This window comes from Hydractinia symbiolongicarpus, chromosome 2, assembly GCF_029227915.1.
Source record: "Hydractinia symbiolongicarpus strain clone_291-10 chromosome 2, HSymV2.1, whole genome shotgun sequence".
Taxonomy (NCBI): Eukaryota; Metazoa; Cnidaria; class Hydrozoa; order Anthoathecata; family Hydractiniidae; genus Hydractinia; species Hydractinia symbiolongicarpus.
Window position 1 is genome coordinate 15,171,209 of NC_079876.1, and position 21,789 is coordinate 15,192,997.

The window sequence follows — 21,789 nt, forward strand, 5'->3', positions numbered from 1 at the left end:
GTCAGCATGATATCTAATTATAGTTATGGTGATCAATTGCCACATGCAGAAAGACTTTTCTTGTGTTGTTTTGAAAATTATACAGAGTGTGCTGATGTTGTTTTGGAAGTTATTTATAACGAGGAGGGTGTTACGAGGAAAATTTTCTGTCTTGTTTATTTTAGCTAAAGACAATAATTTTGTTATAAATTGTCATAAAAATTTTAGTCTTTTGTTTAACCATGTAACTACTTTTACGATTACAAAGTTGGCGTCTAGTATTTTTCGCTTGCAGCCTTTTCTTTGTTTGAGTTAAAAAAAATACTATTTAACGTATAATTTTTTTAAAAAAAAATAATAAACAATGAAAGCATCGCACATTTCAGCTTCTTCGCAACAAATTACCTGCTTTAAAACATGGCAAAATTAGTGTTGCTGTATGCGAGTTCTATGATTATATACTTGAGGGAAAAAATGGAACAATAATGAGCAGACACCATCGCACACCATTAAAAACTATGCCGTGCGAACATCGCACGCCTCAAAATGATTGAAAAGTATCATGGCATGCGAAGCTCGCACGCCAGCATTTTTCTTCCTGACGAGGACTGCTAGGCATGTAATACCTTGCATGCCCAAAAGTGTTTCTATGTTGCCAAGGCGTACGATTCTCAATTCTTCAATAACGGTTCAACATGAACATGAACATGAAAATTTTCAAGTTTATACACAAAGTACAACTGCCTCTATTAGTAGCCAAACTTTTGATGTTTTATGCGAAAATGACCACACAAATTAACTGCAGTGAAAAAATTTCACTGCAGTTAAATATCAAACTTCTATAAAATTTGAAAACTTTAAATTACAATAAATCCTGTTCTAATAATCTTTTAGTTTTCTAAATTTCCTGTCACATAATTTTTGCTGATAAATCCAAATATGCCACTCATTTTCCTCAAAAGTTCCTTGTTTTCTTTTTCTAAATTTGAGATGTTAACTTGAATCCGAGAATAGTGAATAACGGACACGTACAGGCAAAAATATAAACAATAGGCTGCAGTAATAAGATATCATATAATTTTTTTTGCCTGTCAGTTTTTATTAAAGTTACCCGCCCATCAGAAACAATTGATATTTTACAAAGAAAATACAAAAACTGTTTCAGAATTCAGAATTTTTTTCTCTTTTTAGAAGATTTCCATATAGCTAAAAGCGCAACAGACACATCTAGCTGTAGCTATCTTATCCTGAACTGAGAATAGTCAAGGCTCAATATCCATGGTTTTAAGGGGGATGGGAGTTCAATGCCCAGACTGGCAGATCCAATACCTGGTTAAAGCTAGTTAGCTAACTAGGTAAATTCTGCTTTTAACTAAACCATTGGAAATGTGCCGTTCCGGACATGTTGTTGTTATTTAGAAAACATTTATAGATATATAATATAACATAAAATAACATGAAAGTTCCACGCATAGAGGCAGAGAATGCAATACCCTTCCCTTGTCACTTGTCGTGATATCCATCTGACTTTTGTACTGATTATTCCGATTTTTACTGGGAATAAACCTGGCTAAACGAGATTTCAACTTTCAACATTTTCGGGGTTAATCAATCCCGTTTGACGCTAAACAAACGAGGAAAGAAATTTATGTGTCTGTCAACTCGTCCAATCTAAAGCGACTAATATCATGTATTAACTATCCTCGTCCCATGTTTTCGAAAATTTTCATTAAAAAAGAAAACAAAGTCAGATCAAAAATACATTTTAATCAATGACAGAAACGAAAGTAGTTTCTAGACGCTTCTCCCGCATGACGTAATTCTTCCGAAAATATCAATATTATAACCCGAAAGATAAACATCAGCATAATAACATAGAAAAAATGGCAGCCGGAGCTTGGGATAGAGATATGATATTTGCCAATTTTCAGGTATTTATAGTTTAATATATCCATTTACAATCTCCAGGATTTTCCAATTTAAAGCTTGACTCCAGCGACAAAAACAATTACCTACCTAAATCGACTTTGGTCTGATTTAGCTACCAATAGCTTTTTGCTCTGTAGCTAGCTATAACTTTTCCGCAAATCTATTATTATTGGTTAGCTACAACTGTTCTGCCTAGATTACAAAAACAGCCTGTTTATAAACAGGACGCCCAGATTATGACGTGGTGACCGGATTATAAGCTCTGATATTGACTGGCCAGGCAAGCTGTGATTGGCATTTTCTCTGCAAGATAAAACACCGTTGAAAACTAGAGGTATGGCACGCCAACACGCCAACTCGCCTGAAACTCCCCCAAAACCATGGGGGCTGTCAGATGATTTCCAGCGTTTTAAAAAAAACTTTAAGATTTTTTTGGAGACACTCGAAAGTGTCGCACATAAAGCCAGCCTGCCCGATTATGTTAGTTCATAAGTGAGAAATATAATAAAAACGTGTTGTACATCAGCTGGCCTGCCTTGATTATGTTCATTCTGCAAGTCTCAAATAATATAAAAAGTGTCGTACATAAGCCGATCTGCCCTGATTATGTTCCTTTTGAGTGCCAAATAATATTTTTTAACTGTTGTACACAAGCCAGCCTGTCCGGATTATATTGCCCCGATTGTGTATTTTCTGCCCTGTTTATAAACGGGGCAAGCTGCCGTACATAATCCAGGCAGCGTTCATAACTCGTGCAGAACATAATTAAGATAGCTACTCCACAAATTTTGTCTGTTTTTTGTTCGCTTCCTTTGTATATTGTGCTAACTTTCGGATGTAATGTAACATAGTTGAGTTGCAATGAAAACAAAATTTCTCAGAATTATTGTGATGCTGATGGATGCAATATAGCATATACCATCATCAGTCTACCTCCTAAGTTTAGATGCATGTCACCTAATTAAGCTGTACGATACAGTTTATTTAGGAGATCTACAAATTTAGCTGTACAGCTTAATTAAGAGGATCTCCCGGACTGACCATCCCATATTACATGATTAGCAGGCGGACATCACAAATATCTGGTGTTAGAGTCATTTGAGCACCAAAAATATAGTCGGTCGGTCGGCAAATGATAACTCAAAAATTAGAAAAATTGTGTCCAACCATACAGCCATCACTGTGTGCCAATAAACCGTTGATATTTAATGATAACTTATATGCACCTTGTTTAAATGGAGCTAGTTCTCAGGACCCTTTATTCATTTTAAAGTGAAGCACAATAATAATTGTGGGTAATGGCTGTGGGGAGACAACAAGCAAATAATATTTTTTTGTCATTTTAGCTTTTTCGACTCAGTATATCGAAAATTTCGATAAAAAAATAGGGTCAGTCGGGTGACTGTAGCACCAAATATTTTTAACGTCTGCCATACCTAAAGAAATGGCTCTAGTGACAATCTGGCAACTCTGTTTGCTATATAACTTATGGTTTTGACTATAAACCATCTCATAAAACAACTTTGCAAAAATGCAGGTCACAGGGTAAAGCAAAAAAGGAATCAGCTAAAACTTCCTAGTTATGTGATTTACGTCTCGATTATGTGATTTGTTTATTTTAATGCAGTAAGATCTACTGGATTTAATTCTAAAGCCTATATATTTTATGATTGAAATAGTTGCAATATTTGTCAATTAGCCCTGCATATAGTTAGTAAGGGCTGCTTTAAAATTGTTATGTATCTTTTTGTGTTAGTCAAGTCAAGTTTTTATGTTGCACACATAAACACTAGGTGAAGCAAAGTAATGAAGAGAATTTATGGAGGAAAATGTGTTCTTAAAATATTTGTCAGCTTTTCTTGTATCATACAGTGCTGATCGCGAGTAAAGCTACACATCTTTGAGAGTACGAGTAGAAATAGATGCAAGTAAAATAAATATTAAAATTAAGAGTACAATGCCAGTGCAAAAGTGTTATTTTTTTAATAGTGGGAGTATGCAATAATTAAACTACTCATGAGTAATTCTTTAAAAAAATATATCATGTAACTCGCAAGTTTTATTAAAGAAAAACATAACACATTAGTTTAGTTTTTTATTTTTGTATTCTGGCAGTAAAATTTTAAACTTCTGCCGTCAGTGACCATTGAGCAGTCATTATTCTAAGTGCTGTATCTCACACATAAAATTTAATTAGCTTATGTAAACTTGCAAAACCCAATGTTATATTAATAAAAACAATGCTATGAAGTTTAAACATTACCTTATTTCGTTCTGAAATAATAGGAAAACACCCCTATGAAGCCTCATAATTGCTGTTTTGGTCCTGGAAAAGCAAGAAAATTTGTTTTAAAATAACAAAAAACAACCCTGAAAACTATCATCTTCCTGTTCTTTTTAGGCTGCATCTGGAATTGAGGACTATGAAAGCTGTATTTCTGTGCTTGAAGCTAACGACTGGGATCTGCAGGTTGGTAAATTTTAGATTAGTTTATAGATTTTACATATGTTACATATGTAAAATAAAATCGAATGTACTAAAATGTGCAAAATTGCTGTAAGCAACTTAAAAATTTGTTTTGAATTGGTAATGAGTGTGTAGCCCATGAACAGCTAAAAAGTCATTAATAAATTACATCAAAACAAAAAGATTTTTGTAATTAATTATTTGTGTGTAAAAATGTAACATCACCATTTTTTTAAAAAAATTGCAGACATTTTAAGATATTACTCTTCGATAAAAAACATGTTTTTTAAAAAATATAGCTTTTCAAAGAGGATAAAAGTCTTAGATAAACTTACTACAATATTGTGTTTTGTTTAACCTTTTGTTAATATTTAGGCTTCTTTAAATGTAGTATTAACACAGCAAGAAAATGAAAATCAGATGCTGAATGCATTATCACATCAAAGGTTTGACTACATTGTTTGTTATTTACCACTATTTAAATGGATATATAATTAAAGGTCTACAGTTATGGAAATGTTGACTTTATCAATTGACCCATCCATACTATTTTTTTTTTTAATAATTTTTATGATGTAAAGCTGATCTAACTAATGTGTAGGATTTCAGCTAACGGTTAAGATATTGAAATGTTAAAGGAAAACTAAGGATTCATAACAAGTTATGCTTAAAATGTTTTTTATAATCTAGATATAAAGTTGGGTAATTTTTTTTATTTTTGTAAGCTTTGTTTTTTGAGATATTTAAAGTCCAAGTAGCCCTACGGTCGCGGTGACCGTAGGGCTACTTGGACTTTGTCGATTAGGACTTTCTGTTTAGTAAAATACTAGCTGGTGTGACTTAAGCCTGTGGGGATGTAAACAAATGCATTCTGAATAAACGAAACGAGGGAATGCTAAACTGTGCCTCCTGTAATTTTTCTAAGAGTAATTTTATTTATCATATTTTGAAATAATTATAATTATTATTATAATAATTATATAATTATTATATCAGAAAAAAATAATGTAAATATAGTTTTGGAGTTTTAGACACTTATCACTGGAAAAAATAAGTATTATGTGTATTCAACTTTATTATGGAATTTTTCTTGTGCTACATGCATTCAATGAGAGATTCTGTGGATTTGCAATAAACTAACTGACCAGCTAACCAGAGGCACAATTTTTTGTTTATTTTTCATATTCTGTGTCAACCTTTGGCAGTGTTTGCATAAACTAGCTAATTTTAACATATACATTGAGAGAGATTCGTGTTTGACATTGATCAGCTTTGTTTGTATATGACATTTTGCGTGATTAAAATTTTATTGGATGAGATGTATTTTACAATGCTTTGGTAAACTTCTTTCCAAATAATTTTTCTCATTGTCAGAGGGTCAGAGCAAGTAATTTTAGTAGATTTAGATTTTATATGTCCCATATATACTGTAGTTGTTGGACACCTTCAATTTTTCTTGGTCATTTATATAGCAATGCAGAATGTATTGTTTGTTTTTTGATGGACATATATCTGTTACGTGAAATAAATGAGAAATACAGTGGATTCTTCCACGAGAATTTAATTTTGGTATCAAAACATCTTGAAAGACAACAGGTGCCTAATTTAATTTTGCTAGACTTGAAAATTAAACTTCAACTGATTATGTGCAATAAAGTGTACTGGAAGTAATTTTGTGATAGCAAAATGAAACAAAAATAATCTCAAAGTTACCACAAAAAATACCACAACGTTAAAAAACAAATAGAATGTATTTTTTTGCAAACTATAAAAAAGGAGCACGACACAGCGTGTTATCATGCAACGTTTCTTTACCAGGGGAGTGCTTGTATTTACATTATTATTGACATTCTGAATGCTTTCTTAAGAAACACATTCCTAAGTTAAAAATGTATATATTGGCAGGTCAGTCTGTTTATAGCTGTGGAAATTTTATGGGAATATATTTTTCAGACAATGTCTATGCATTTGTTGAATTAAAACATGAAGAAAGTCAGCCAACAAAGAAAATCAATTCTTAAAATAAATAAGTTAATAACCTAATTAGTTTTGTATTTTTGTAAATCAAGTTTTGGATTGGGTTCTTTTATATACTCATATTTCTTTTCAAAACAATAAAAACAACATTAAGAAGCACTTTTCCAAAACAATTAAAACTAATTAGTACCTGGCAGTGTAATGTCTTTTTTATATCTGACGTTTTTTGGCTTATAATTATCACGTGAGTGGGCACTGTTTTTCTGTAGCGACCAACTAAAATGTACACACAAAAAACACCACTCCCGAATAATCATCATCAGCTATGTCTTTTTAAAAAAACTTTAATGTGATGTCTCTAATTTTTTTTCGTTTACCTCTGCTTAATTTTAACAATTCACCAACGGAAAATTTCGGAAATTTCAGAATAGAACTAGAAGAATGTTTTTATTGTGTTCAAAAAACATTCTTTTCCTTCAATTGATCGAACGTTTATATTGTCAGAAGACATGATTTCTACATACATAAGCATGTGCCAGTGCCAATGCTTTTGTGACTTTTGTGACTTTGTGATTTACTTTGGCTATAGATCACTTTAATTCCTATGTTTTTATTAGGCTGCAAGGTACTAAATGACTTATAAACCGTTTATCCGGCCACTACATGCTAAAACAGCAACCTTGGTTGTTTGCATGGATCTCACTGTGTTTGGTCCATGACATCACAAACTCGGTCGCTGTTTTCCCAAAGCGCCTGGCTAAACGGTTTATAAGCAATAAGCATTGTCATACTGGGTGTTTTAGCACTTGGAAAACCCATGGGTTCACCCGTTGTGCATATTCTAGATTTTCTATTTGATGCATCTTAGCATAAATTTGACTCGAATTATGCAGAATGAAATAACACATGGATACTGCAACCATAAATTAAGATCTATCATGGGTAATAACATGTAAAGTATGCTTCATTGTTGCATGCATTATTAAATAAAAAATAAAATGTATATGCAATAGCACGGTGTAACCCAGAAATGTAAAATGAAGGCCGCCAAAATTGGAATTTTATCAAGGTGGCCTCTTTATTATCAGAATCGTATTCCTTAACAACTTGTTTGAAATGGGCTATAGGTCCCATATTTTGTGGCGAGTATGCGATCCTCAAATAAATTCATTAATGTTTTTAATGGAAACTAAATAACCGATAGAATCTGAAAATTAAAATAAACAAAACTATTCAAATTATCTCTATCTTGGAAGTCATTGTATTGGAGTCCCACTCAAATAATCAGTCCTATTAAGCAAAGTGCCATTTAAGCAAAGTTATTCAAGTTTAACTTAGCAAATAAGTTTATGGGACGAAGAGATTCAGTCCTAGTTAACTAAGTATTTTGCATGTATTTATTATGATTCAAAATCTTTTTAGAAAGTCTCCAATAGATGTGGATAATCCTCCTTTTATTGACTTGGACCCAGACCCTACATCTTCATTAGTAGAGCGTGACTGCAGTGCTCCCGAAGTTCGTAAAATTAATTTTCAAATAGTGTGGCATGATCGCACGCTTCCTGTCATTATTAGCGAAACAGAAACTGTTGGTATGTAAGAAAAATTTCCGATTTTCCCGATTTTCTTAGCATTCTTCAGAAAATGATTGGTCAATGTTGTCACCACTTTATGTCAATAAAATTGTTAGATGATCAAATCAAATGTCACTATTCTTATATTTCCTTTTTTTTAAATAATTCACACATTTATTTAGATTTTAATTTTAGTTCAATACAAAAGTTCAAAAATGAAAAATCTGTTTTGTGGTGGAAATTATTTTTTAAAAATACAAATGGTGTTAAAAAGTTATTTTTATGTCTGTACAGGAAAATAAATTGCAAACATAGTGCAGTACGATGCAGAAGACTTAAGAAAACTTTAAATTTTCATCTAGCTTCTTGTCTCCTGAAATTGTCATTTTTTTTTTAATTATGCTGATAGATGATAAAATTGTATTTTTTGTTCCACAGAACTAAAAAAACAACTAGACAATGTTTCACCAAGCTATTAAAATTATTCTAAACTAGTGATTTGTCAGTAAGAAATGTTCTTTTCATCATTATTTATTTTCATATCTTTGTTTATTATGTGTCAGCTTTAACTTTAAACTGTAATGTTTTAGTCTTAATACATATTTACAGGAGTTAGCAAATTTTTTCCTTTTGTATGTATGCACATTTTTAATCATTATTTCTTGATGCTGACATACACTTTACATAGTACTCAGTGTAGGTGAGATAAAAAATTTATTATAATCAAGGGGTAAAATATGCTCATGCAAGACATTAAACCGTTTTGTATATTTTGAGAGCAACTTTTGCATACTAGAGATTTTTTTTTGTGTACAGAGGGTAGAAATTTTCATATGTACAGCGATGTGTCAACTCCTGCTTTGTATATTTGTATTTGTTTATTTTTGTGGACATTTTTGTTAGGTGCTCTAAAACGAATGTTGGAAATACAAACTGGAATTCCACAAGCAGAAATTAACTTAGAAGGATGGCCGTCTGGTGATTCTAGTGTTTCAGATTCAGTAAGTGAAAATTTATAATCTAGTATCTAGATTTTATGCTACTTATGGGATATAATATCTGGCATATGTACAATGAGCAGAAATTTGAAGACCAAAATATGCACGAAAGTAAAACCAGCGGATTTTTCCACAAGCTCGGACTAGTTTATAATAATAATAGACAAAATAGCCTTGGTATATACAAAAAATAGCTGGTGTTTGTTAACTATGAAATCAATGATTTGTAGGTCGACCTATCAACCTTAAATTTATGTGGTCAAACACACCTCGTATTACACACACCTACCAAAGTTACAGTTTCACCAGCTGAATATCTTCCATGCAACATACCTGCTTTTCGCAAGAGCAGCAAATCATCTGAACCAGATTCACCGCCAAGGTTTGTTATTTCTCTGCAGGTTGTTATGAAAATATTAGGTAAAATAGGAAATATTTTATTTTATCTGTACAAAAGGATAAAGAAATCCACTAAACACCACTCCTGAATAATCATCATCAGCTATCAGATTATAAATTAATATCAGAATACAAATTTTTTTGGTAAATAAGTTATATCTGCACTGTTTTTTGTTTTATTAGGAGTATGTTGACAGTAGTCTAAAAAGTGAGGTGTATGGATCGGTTAGGCAAAAACCAGAAACTTGTAACTTGTTAGCAGTGTGGATATATTGTATTTTACCTATTATCTACAGACGTTTTGTGACTGTAATCTTTTCTAGAGTAATAGATGTTGATCTTCATGATGACCAACCAACCTGCAGTAACTCTCCAGATATTAGTTTAACGGTCAATTACCTCGGAAGAGATTTTAGGTTGCGATATGAAAGACACCAAACCGTAAAAGATGTAATGTCCTTTATTTGTTTTTTCTCTTAACTATCTCTTAACTATCTCTTTAATATCTCTTAACTATTTTCTATGATTCATTAAGCAGTAGAAAAAATTGTGTTAAGGGTTCCTCTCGACCAAGTGCTCAATTTTTTTTTTATTAAACATTTTTTCACTTTTATATTCTACTAGATACATTCAAACTCATTTGCTGCAATTTCTTTTTCTTTTTGCTGTCCAGGTAAAACAACAATTGTTCATGCTAACCAAAATTTCGACAAGACTTCAAGTGTGGGAAGGATGGCCGGATGGAACAATTGATAGCGTATGTATCAAAATAGAACCTCAGAATTGTTTTAATTTTTCTGCGACAATCATTGGGAAAGTATTCGCACACTTAATTCTTACAAAATTTGGATTTTTCTTTCTTGAGAGTTTTTAGGATATATGTAAATTCAAGTTCAGCAGTGTACAGAAAAAACCCTGTAAAATCGGTATAAAGTAAGAGGTGTCAAATTCTTTTTCATAAAACCTGCAAAAATTAGTCACAGCTATTAAAAAAATTAAGCCAATAAATTTTTGTTGTTGTATATGTCACAAAAATTTCTTGTGAAAATTAATTCCCTTAAGGTATATATTTGCATTATGTAATATTAACCCTTAATGGACAGTTTATGTTTAATATCATTGGGTAACCCAATTCAAACTCTTTCTAAAACATTTGGAGCGCTTTTCGTGATAACCTAGTCGTCAGAAGTTACAGCAGTTCAACTGTTGGGCTGTTTTTTCTCCAATTTTGCTGCACATTTCAGCAACCTGTCCTCTGTGGGTTAATTACTGGTTTTGTTTACCTTAAAATGAAATGGTACAGAATTTGGCTGTAGTGAAGTTCCCTACCTTGAACTCTAACTAAAATTAATGGATATAATTTTGGAGATTCACAAAGCTGGTCTTTTCTGATTCTATATTTAATATAAATTAGATCGTTGCTTTCACATTTCATCTTTCCAGTTACATATTTCGAGTTACAGATTTCAAGTCACAAATTTTCCTAATTTTTCTTTAGTCACGTTTGGGCGACCTTGATTTGTCTCAACCCGATCATTTTTTACTCATCTCTTCCCAAACGACCAACGCAGCTGTTACAAGAACTTCGATGGACTCTCTAAGGGTATGTAATTATTTCCAAACATTAAGTGGACATTAAGTGGACATTGTTGCAAGGAGAATTTGAAACAAATGAAACATTTCTTAACAGTCGTAATTTTCATTTTTTCATAAAGTAGTAATTTTTTTTTCCGTTGATTGATATCTTGGGTTTTTCCATTTAAAAAGCCTAATTTAAGGTGGGTACAACACTGTTACATCTCACAATTGTCTTAAAAAAGTTTCTTTTAACTAATTTTACTGAAAACGTCGGTAAAGTTATTCTTCTACATTTAACTGTCAAGTCTTTTTCTTTCAAAAACTAGATTATTCTTTATCTTAATTGATCACAACGAACGAAATTTGTGAAAATTCGAAATTTATAACCACATCGTCTGCCAAAAGGTCACCCTCATTATTAGGCAGCATTTTTAAACAAGTATATAGCATTTTGTTGCATTTTAAGTTGTCTCCATTGCAATCAAGAGTGCTACAACATTTGTCAAATATTTCATTGCTTTTTAGCCGTGGGATTCAGGTACTGCAGGAAGTCCTGCCGACACTGACTTGGATGAACAAATTATATCCGACGACGATGATGATGCCATTTTCGACCCAGAGGCCAACCAATCGAAAAGATTGTTACCTCTGTTATCAAGAGACTCTTCAGATACTTCTGAAGCGTTAATACAATTCCAGTTCCAGTTTGAGGAACGGTATGTACAAAATAGATTTTTTATTTTAAACCTTCTTTCTGACTATCTTTGCTAATTAGCTATGGAACACATAGTTTCTATAACGAGCGGCGTCGCCCTAGATGGAGTGACATTTGTTTGATGCATGAACAGCTGAATAGGTTCAGTTATTAAACGCCATGCTCTCAAAAGAAGAAATGGATGGCTACATGATTTTCTTTAACTTGTATAGATATGGTGAATTCCACCCAGCTTTCTTTGTTGGTCCACTGAAAGATGCAATAGAGGAAGCAGCTGGTTCATCAGCACCTGAGGTACAAACAAATGTTCTGCAGTGATATTTAAAAATTGAAAACTTTTTAATATACCCCATTTTGTTTGTTCGTTGGTCTGTTGCTTGCCTGTTTGTTGTCTGGCCAGTTGGTCGGTCGGTCGGTCGGTCGATCGTTTGTTTGTTCGTTTGTATATTTATTTGTTCGCTTGTTTGTTTTGTTTTGGTTTATTTCGCTTTATTTTGTTTATCTATTTATTTTTTTCATATTGTTTAATTTTTGATTTGTATATATTTAGAGGAGACCCTTGCTTGTTTATCTCCATCATGACAACAGCATTCTCACGAATATTTTCTGCAGGTTAGTTAGAGAATTTGACCCGCCGTAATTGTATAATTTTTAAAGAATCGTGTAGAGAATTCTTCATCTAAATAAACTTTTCAGTACAGCTTAGATTCGACAACATTTATTGGATAAATATTCAGAGGGTTTTTAGATCTAAAAAAAAATTTTCAAGGTATTTGATATGCTTAAGAAATCAAAATAATAACATTGAAACTTTTTAAAGCCCTGTTTTTATTCATCTAAAATGCTATGTCTTATAAAACCCCATTTTCATTCGCACAAAAATTAGTAACATCTTATAAGGCATTGTTTGTATTCACCAAAAATACAACATCCTGTCTTTAAAGTGTTTTTCGTAAAGGAAGTAGCAAAGCTTTATAAATTACAGTTATTGTGCAAAAACATTGCATTCAATGTGTTATGCTTGTTACTTACAGCCAGATACTATGTTCTGAACAGTTTGTCTCGTTTGTCAGTCAAAATTTTGTCATCTGGCCATGGGACATGACGTTTGAAAGTAACAGACAAAGGTAGGTTACTAGCAAGTTCAGTACTTGCACCTTTTGTTTTAATAACAGCATTTTTTTTATCTTGAACTCGGAAAAAAAGTCGAAGAAGAGTATAAAAAGACTATAGTAATATTACAGTTAGAAAACTATAGTAACATGATATAGTTAGAAAAGTACGGTAACATTGTAGTTAGAAAACTATAGTAACCTTGTAGTTAGAAAACTATAGTAACATTATAGTTAGAAAACTATAGTAACCTTGTAGTTAGAAAACTATAGTAACATTATAGTTAGAAAACTACAGTAACATTATAGTTAGATAATTACAGTAACATTAAAGTTAGAAAACTACAATAACATTATAGTTAGATAATTATAGTTAGAAAACTATAGTAACCTTGTAGTTAAAAAACTATAGTAACATTGTAGTTAGAAAACTACAATAACATTGTAGTTAGAAAACTACAATAACATTATAGTTATGAAACTATAGTAACATTATAGTTATGAAACTATAGTAACCTTGTAGTTAGAAAACTATAGTAACATTGTAGTTAGAAAACTTTAATAACATTGTAGTTAGAAAACTACAATAACATTATAGTTATGAAACTATAGTAACATTATAGTTATGAAACTATAGTAACATTGTAGTTAGAAAACTACAATAACATTATAGTTATGAAACTATAGTAACATTATAGTTATGAAACTATAGTAACATTGTAGTTAGAAAACTATAGTAACCTTGTAGTTAGAAAACTATAGTAACATTATAGTTAGAAAACTATAGTAACAATATAGTTAGAAAACTATAGTAACCTTGTAGTTAGAAAACTATAGTAACATTATAGTTAGAAAACTACAGTAACATTATAGTTAGATAATTACAGTAACATTAAAGTTAGAAATCTACAATAACATTATAGTTAGATAATTATAGTTAGAAAACTATAGTAACCTTGTAGTTAGAAAACTATAGTAACATTGTAGTTAGAAAACTACAATAACATTGTAGTTAGAAAACTACAATAACATTATAGTTATGAAACTATAGTAACATTGTAGTTATGAAACTATAGTAACATTGTAGTTAGAAAACTACAATAACATTGTAGTTAGAAAACTACAATAACATTATAGTTATGAAACTATAGTAACATTATAGTTATGAAACTATAGTAACATTATAGTTATGAAACTATAGTAACATTGTAGTTAGAAAACTATAGTAACCTTGTAGTTAGAAAACTATAGTAACCTTGTAGTTAGAAAACTATAGTAACATTATAGTTAGAAAACTATAGTAACATTATAGTTAGAAAACTGCAATAACATAGTTAACTATCGTAATATTATAGTTAATAGTTTTGTTGTCAATGTGTAATTGGAAATCAACCATTACCGAATGTGATGACCAAGTATCATATGTTGTAAACTCAATTTTTTTATTCTTTTCTTAGATTTGTCAACCTACTAGTCCAACATTTCGGCAACATGGCGGCCAACACGGTTTCAAAATTTCGCGATCAGGAGTACCCGTTACTTTTGATTGTGATGAAATCAAAAGCTGGTGTGGAAGTTTGCTCCGTATTGCAAGGTAGGAATTAGAAAGGGGAGGTTGTTGAAGGTGCTCCCTGCTTTCATGAACACCATTATTTTCATGACTGAACTATCTTATGAAACTTTCACTCCTTAGCTTTGCCTTGGTTAATTCTCACACTTTGTACTCCCGAAGTCTCCTTTCTATATGACTGCGTGTCCGCTATAGTGCAAAAATCACGTTTTTTGTTAACACGTGTACCTTGGTAATGACTAAAATCTACGTACCTTATGGCTCTCATGGCTACCAAGCTACTTGTTTCGGCAAGCAATCGTATTCAATAATTCTTTTTGTTGCGTTGACAATGGGTATTAAATAATAACATATTATTTCTGTGAACTGTTTTAGCGAACACTTCACTGGACGAGCTCATGATGGGTTTGATAAATGGTTATGAAGTATTTGAACAAGCAAAACTGGTGGAAGTAAAATCTGAGGTAATATCACTAGCAATATCAAAATATGACACGCTTCACGTTGTTTATGCACCCCTATCGAATGTCCTTCCATGTTTATGCACCGGTATCGTGTATCCCAAATACTTGCTTAATACACTATTGGGTTTAAGAAGGGTTTGCAAATAATTAGTAAGAACTATAGAAATCAATTCTACTGTCGATTGACAGAAAGGAAAATACTCAAAAAATATCGTACGCGTAAAATATATTTTTTAGTGTGTGTTTGAATTGTAAAGTAACAAAAATAAATGGATAAGATCACATGTGTTTCAAATAATGTTATTGATAGATGTTCTACTTTTTTACTTCTTAGAGTGAACGTCTTGAAAGAGAGGCAATGAAACAGGAACAAGATGATGCATATCACCAATCACTGGCAGCCGATCGTGCCAAGGTATGTCTTCCTGCCGCAAAGAAAGTAAACCCACCTTCGTCTTAACGCGGAAGTTCCCCGCCCCTTTGACTTAGAAAAATTTCAACAATAAGGCCTCCACGTAGTTTAACTGTAGAGCCAAATTAAGAAGTACGTAACCTCACGGTACGGGAATAATCACCATTATTGCATAAAAGATGTGAGTTTTCTGTTGTGATCCATCCTAATTTCTCACAATATTTCTCACAATATTTCCCACAATATTTTCCACAAAAAGCACGTGTCTCGCAATAACTTTTTTTGAAGCCATATTTATTTATTGCAGGTAGAGGCTGAAAAAAAGAGAGCTCAAATCGAAGTTGATAAAAAATACCAAGAAGAACTTGATGCGCAAATGAAAGAAGTAAGACACCGTACTGTGGTTTGCCTGGATTATTCAAACAAAAGCAATAATAACTTCTAATTTACTGCCTACCTATGTTAAAAGTGCGAAAGTTTGTCCTGTTTCTTCTCCTTTTGCCATGCTTGTTTTTTGGTGTTGTTTAGGCTGAGCGTATGTCATGCGTTGAACAACTACCCGAAGAGCCTCCGAAAACTGCTCAAGATATCACGAACATACTTTTCCGATTTCCCGGTGGCGAGCGAGAGGCGAGAAGGTTCAACGAGACTGACAAGTTAAAGGTACTAACTTTATGTCGAGCTACGTGTTTTTTTTTAACAAACCCAGGGCCTGCAATCAAAGAAACCATTTTGAGAAATAGTCATAAGCACATGAAAATTTTCCCGCCGCTAATCGCAGCTACCATCTTTGATTCCCCGACAGTTGCTGTAATATAGATCAACCCCTCCTTTAATTTTATATTTTTTTATATTACATATGCGCTTTAAAGATGTATTATTGATATCTTTTTAGACAGTGTTCATGTATGTGACTTCGAAAGGTTTTAGTACAAGTGAGCATCGGATCGTCACCAACTTCCCTAGAAGACAGGTAAACTGTTGTGCTACGTCACAGTTGAGGCTGACCTATACAGTTTACATGACCCTTAAAATTAATGGCGATTTTTTAGTGGCGATAAGGTCTTCAACTTTGATGGACGTAGTCTTCTGCGATTTTTTCTTAAAAAATGGGAATTTTAAAACGTTCTGGCTTTCTCTGCATGCATACAACCGCGAAAGTGCGCTATCTTTTTGTTTTTTGCAATGCAACGGCTTCACCTAACGGACGTAAACAAACTGACGTTAAAGTAAAAAAGCTTAGTTTTCGCTTCACATACTTGAATAACTCGCTGCTTTGCACACAAAAAGTACTCAAAAAGTTGCTCGAAGGTGAGGTGCACATATTGTGAAATTCTGGCATCAATTCGTCCAACGGTTCCAGAGAAAAATGAGAAAAACGTCAGAAAACAGACCATCCTTGAGATTGACGCTACTCTCTACAATCTTCCTCTCGCAACTTCTAATCCATAAGTGTCAGTTTATCACTTCAAATGGTATCGAATCTCACGAAACCACTTACGGAAGCATCCGAGAAACATTTACCGTAACTTCATTATGGGCTCAAGGTACGAAACTGCAAATGAGAAAGTTAAACAATAAACACTTACTTCATCTACTCCTCTACCTCTCTGCCGATATTGAACCAAACCCAGGCCCTTCACCCTGTCAATACTGCTTCAAAACTGTTCGTTGCAATCAAAAGAGACTCCGATGTACTTCCTGCACTTCTGTCACGCTTCATGTACAACAGTCAACCGCAAACCGCTACCATCCAGAGAGGAAACACCCTGGATCTGTTCAAAATGCACGCATTCAGAACTACCCTTCCAAAATATATCTGGAATGGAAAGTTTCAAGCGAACACATCAAAGCTCTTCGTGATAATCGAAATCACACATCAATAGCGACCATCAACACACAAAGTCTTCTTTCATCTCTCACCGAATTCAAACAAATGATTGAAGACTACAATTTCGATATCGTCTGCGTAACAGAAACATGGCTCCAGAACAAAACTCAAGAAAAATATGTTCAAATCCCAGACTATGTATTCAAAGGTAACCATCGAGGAAGTAAGGGTGGAGGTGTAGGAATATACTTAAAAGAATCAATAACCTTTAAAGAACGAACTGATATTCCGAAAATTGATCCTTCCATCGAACAATTCTGGGTTGAAGTCAACGGTAAGAACAAAAACTCTCACTATCTCGTCGGATGCATATACCAACCAAGCTCCAAAGAAGGCGAGAAAAGAGAATGGTGTGACAAATTCGAACATCTCCTGAGTCAAGTTTACGCAAAATGGCACGGTCCAATCGTCATTTGTGGTGACTTTAATATCGACCTTCTCACTAAATCGGTCAGTCAAGAAACATATATGAACATTTTGAATACGTTTGACTTATCGCAGCATGTTACAAAACCAACAAGAAAAGATAAGACCTTAATCGACCATATCTCGACGAACCTACCTGAGAAAATCATCCACCAGAACGTCATCAAAACCGACGAAATAAGTGATCATGACCTCGGTTACGTCATTATAAACATTCGCAAACAGCGGTTCGAACCAAGATACAAAGTCATTCGCGATGAAAAACGTTTTTCGCTAAATGACTACATTACTGACTTTTCGCAACTACCGTTTAACATCGTTTACGCAGTAGACGATCCGAACGACAAAGTATCAATGCTAAACCATCTGATTACTGAATGTTTATCACGACACGCTCCATTGAAACGTACCAGATTCACAAGACCTCCTGCTCCCTGGATGCAAGACCCTATAATCAACAACTCCAAAAATGCTCTCGAAGAGATACGAAAAACCAAATCTAGAGACAACAGTGAATACGTTAAGCTCCGAAACAACCACAAAAAACTTATCAGAAAAGCCAAGTCAAAATTTATTCTAAAATCGTTATCATCGAGTAATCCTAAGGAAGTATGGAAAACTATCCACAGGATTCTCAAACCACCAACCGCTAGAATAAAGTTTGATCCTGATAAACTGAATGATCACTATACCACACTCGCATCTCGTCTTTGCGAGAAAGAAAACGTTCCCTTCAATCCCAAACAGCTCATATCTGCACTACCACTTGATACCGAACAGTTACTACAAATGCACGAAACAACCTATGAAGAGGTAAACAAGATCATTCGAAATCTTCGGAGTGACTGCTCGAGCGGCCATGATAACATCCCTGTCAAATTCCTGAAGCCAGTCCATGACTACATCACGTCCCCACTTGTTCACATCATAAACAGTTGCATCACCACAAGATCATTCCCTGATCTATGGAAACTGGCACGCGTCTGTCCAATTCCAAAAGTTGCGAATCCAACAGTGGCAAAAGACTTCCGTCCAGTCTCCATCTTACCAATCCTATCAAAAATCTTCGAGAGAGTAATCTTGAACCAAATACTAACCTTCGTCGAATCCAAAGTATACAACACGACACAATCAGGATTCCGAAAGGGACATTCCACCACCACTCTTCTCTTGAAACTGCGTGACGATATTGTAAAAGCAATGAACAAAAATGACATAACCATCGCAGTAATGATCGATTATTCCAAAGCGTTCGATACCATCGACCATTCAATATTGGTACGCAAACTGAGCCGATTAGGATTTGGACAATCAATTATTTCACTTATCGTCAGTTATCTGTCGAACAGAAAACAATATGTACAGGTCGACGACCGAAAATCCCAAACCAAAAATATTTTCTTCGGAGTGCCGCAAGGAAGTATCCTTGGCCCGATTTTATTTAACATATACGTTGCCGACCTACCAAATGAAATCCAAACACCCTCCATCCAATATGCCGATGATACGACCCTCTGCAAATCATGTCCCAAACAAAACCTTTTCGAATCCATCAAGGCAATTGAACTAGACCTAACATCACTATGCAACTGGTCGAGAGATAATGGTCTGATTTTCAACAGCGACAAATTACAAATGATGGTTATTCGAAAACCCAGATCACTGCCATCAGATCGATCCTACCTCCTACGTTCAGAAGGCCGATCAGTAAGACAAGAACTGTATGTCAAGATACTCGGTATCCAAATGGACGAAAACCTCTCCTGGTTACCTCAAGTGAATTATGCAACAAAGTCAGCTTACGCAAATTTACAAACGATAAAAAGGTTCAAGAGATTCACCCCGTATAGAGTTCGGAAAACACTCGCGGAATCTCTTGTCCTCTCCAAACTGAGTTATTGCAATACCGTGTACGCTCAAATTCCGCAATACTTGAAAAAGCGCATCCAACGTGTACAGTCGTGTGCAGCCGGGTACGTTCTCCGTCGCTACTGCACCCTGAAAGATGTGACAAGTTTGGGTTGGCTTCTTGTTGAGCAACGTTGTGAATTGGACCTCTCGATCGCAGGTTTCAAAGCTTTAAACGATGAAAAGTGGCCGGACTACTTGTCTATGAAAAAGCTCAAGTTCAAAAGGACTCTCCGATCTATTGATAATGGAATAATGATTGAACCTGGTGAAAATGGCACTTGCAACAACCAAGTGTCTAAAGTTTTTAATGATTTGCCAAAAAATATACGTAACCTAGATTCAATTTCAACATTTTACAGTCAAACGAAAAAATATTTTTTAGATAAATCAATCGCCATTGCCTTAGCAAGGGAAGGCTAGGTTCTCCGATTGTATAAGCATTTCCTAAATCAATTTCTGCTAAACCAACTCTATCAAGCGCGGGTCCGAGTTTCCATATTTTCAACCTCCACCAAGTTACCAAGATTTTCTTATTTCCTAATCTCGTTTAGACATATCGAACCATACGATAATCTCTGAGCCTCCACAGTGAGCCTTCCTATGCTTGGGTTTTATATTATAGAATTTTTTTTTTTTTTTTTTTTTTTTTTTTTTTATATATATATATATATATATAGTTATCACATTTCTAAAAAAAAAATCTCTAACGAAGTCTTTCAGAGTCGAAGGAGACCTTCCGCCGATACACAACTATAGCCTATGCCTTTCCTCTATTTAATCTATCAACAACCATTTAACAAAACCTAAATCTACAACTCTTATTGAAACCTAGATCTCCATGCTTCTTGTATCATTTTTGTTCTAAACTTTTTATTCTTATTGTTGTTATTATTATGTTATTATAGGGATAAGAACCATTGCATAATGGAACCCAAATAAATGTCAAAAAAAAAAAAAAAAAAAAAAAAAAAAAAAAAAATTTCGTAAATTGAGATTTGAGCCAGTTATTTTGAGCATTTTATTACGGTGTTGTAAATTATCGTTCATCAAAAGCAAAGAAATTTCTGGTATCAACACTAATTTTCCGCGAAATTTACAAGAATTCGCGATATTCGCGAAAATTAATTCCCACGAAAATGAATTCCCCCAAAGTTGAAAGACCACCCTACCCTTGTACTTCATATTTTCTCTGTTCTCTTTAGTTAACAGAAGATAATCTACAACAGACATTGAAAGAATTAAAACTCTGTCCACAAGAAACTCTATTTGTCGAAGAAATTTAATTGTTTATAATATATTTATGTGTGGTTTTTGTAAATGTTTTTATTGTTTAAAACTTCTTTCAAATAAGAAATATTTTTTATTGAATTTCATCGCTCTAACGATTCCAGTGTTGTAGCTACTCCGGAGGAGAGTGTTAGTGATGATATTACAATTTCATTATGCTGCAAGTGTTTTCAGATTTCTAAAGTTCAAAACCTTTTTTTCATCAGGCTTCGTCCTCACAGATTGAAGGTGGCTCCACCGCTAAGTTTTGTCAGAGGTCGTTTACATGTGACGTTAAGTGATTCAAACTGGTTTGAGTCACTTCGTTCTACGGTGTCTTTCTTCGGAATGTTTTATTAAGTCACTTCAGGTACAGTGAAACTCCCTTTGGAAACTTTACCCCAAAGTGAATGCGGTTTTCCGTCAGAGTGCAATATTGAAAGTCTCAAACACAAAAGTTTCGGTCCTCCACACACTATTTCATAAATTAATTTCGAAATGGAACAATAAGTAAACGATAGCATAATTAACCGATAAAATTCACTTCGCCCTCATGTAAACGGCCTCGTAGAATATACCAGTTTATACGTTTAACGTCATTCGTTTTTTAAGAAAGTGGAGAGAGTCGAAAAAAATCTTGCTCAACAACAAAGCCAAGACCTCTACATCTCCCTGTTTAAAACTAGTAGTGGAAGCCACTAAAAAAATAAATTTTCATAAATTCGCGTTTTTATGGAAAAATGAATTTTCAAATCTTCACGTTGTTATGGAAAACAGCAACCACAGTCTCTGTACCAAGGTTTCTTTTTCTCTAAAACAACAGAAAGAATGAAAACGAAGGTTAAGATGAGAGTGAATATACTTTTTTTTAGTTGGTGTTTTTAAAACAATAATATTTCATTGTTGTAAAAATAAAAGATTTTATATGTTGTATGATTTGAAGAAAGGGCGATCATAGTTTATTTGGGCGATGCGTGAGTCATAGAAGTCAATAATTGTCAGGGATTTTCACCACGCAAAAAGTAAGGAATATTGGATTTAGATTCAATCAAAACTATTTTCATTTATCTAGAATATCGGCAATGATTGAATTTCCAATCTCGTCCAAAAGTGCGTCGTTT

At 33.5% G+C, this 21,789-nt stretch overlaps 1 protein-coding gene across 1 annotated transcript; it reads left to right on the forward strand.

Annotated features, from left to right (window-relative positions):
• Positions 1–1,717: 1,717 nt before the first annotated feature.
• LOC130629622 (FAS-associated factor 1-like) lies at positions 1,718–20,758 on the forward strand. The gene is made up of 20 exons (XM_057442891.1): positions 1,718–1,910; positions 4,310–4,378; positions 4,751–4,821; positions 7,775–7,944; positions 8,830–8,927; positions 9,155–9,306; positions 9,647–9,773; positions 9,997–10,080; positions 10,822–10,926; positions 11,427–11,617; positions 11,829–11,910; positions 12,167–12,228; positions 12,651–12,743; positions 14,186–14,322; positions 14,674–14,762; positions 15,097–15,177; positions 15,482–15,559; positions 15,703–15,837; positions 16,070–16,147; positions 20,605–20,758. Exons 1-20 carry the CDS (start codon positions 1,863–1,865, stop codon positions 20,683–20,685), a joined length of 2,031 nt encoding a protein of 676 aa, XP_057298874.1. The 5' UTR covers positions 1,718–1,862; the 3' UTR covers positions 20,686–20,758.
• Positions 20,759–21,789: the final 1,031 nt, after the last annotated feature.

Bases quoted from the DNA above. Each gene is read 5' to 3' on its own strand.
- LOC130629622 (XM_057442891.1), top strand. From the start codon at position 1,863: ATGGCAGCCGGAGCTTGGGATAGAGATATGATATTTGCCAATTTTCAG. The intron at 4,379-4,750 runs GTTGGTAAATTT...GTTAATATTTAG, and splicing joins CTAACGACTGGGATCTGCAG to GCTTCTTTAAATGTAGTATT. The intron at 8,928-9,154 runs GTAAGTGAAAAT...AATGATTTGTAG, and splicing joins ATTCTAGTGTTTCAGATTCA to GTCGACCTATCAACCTTAAA.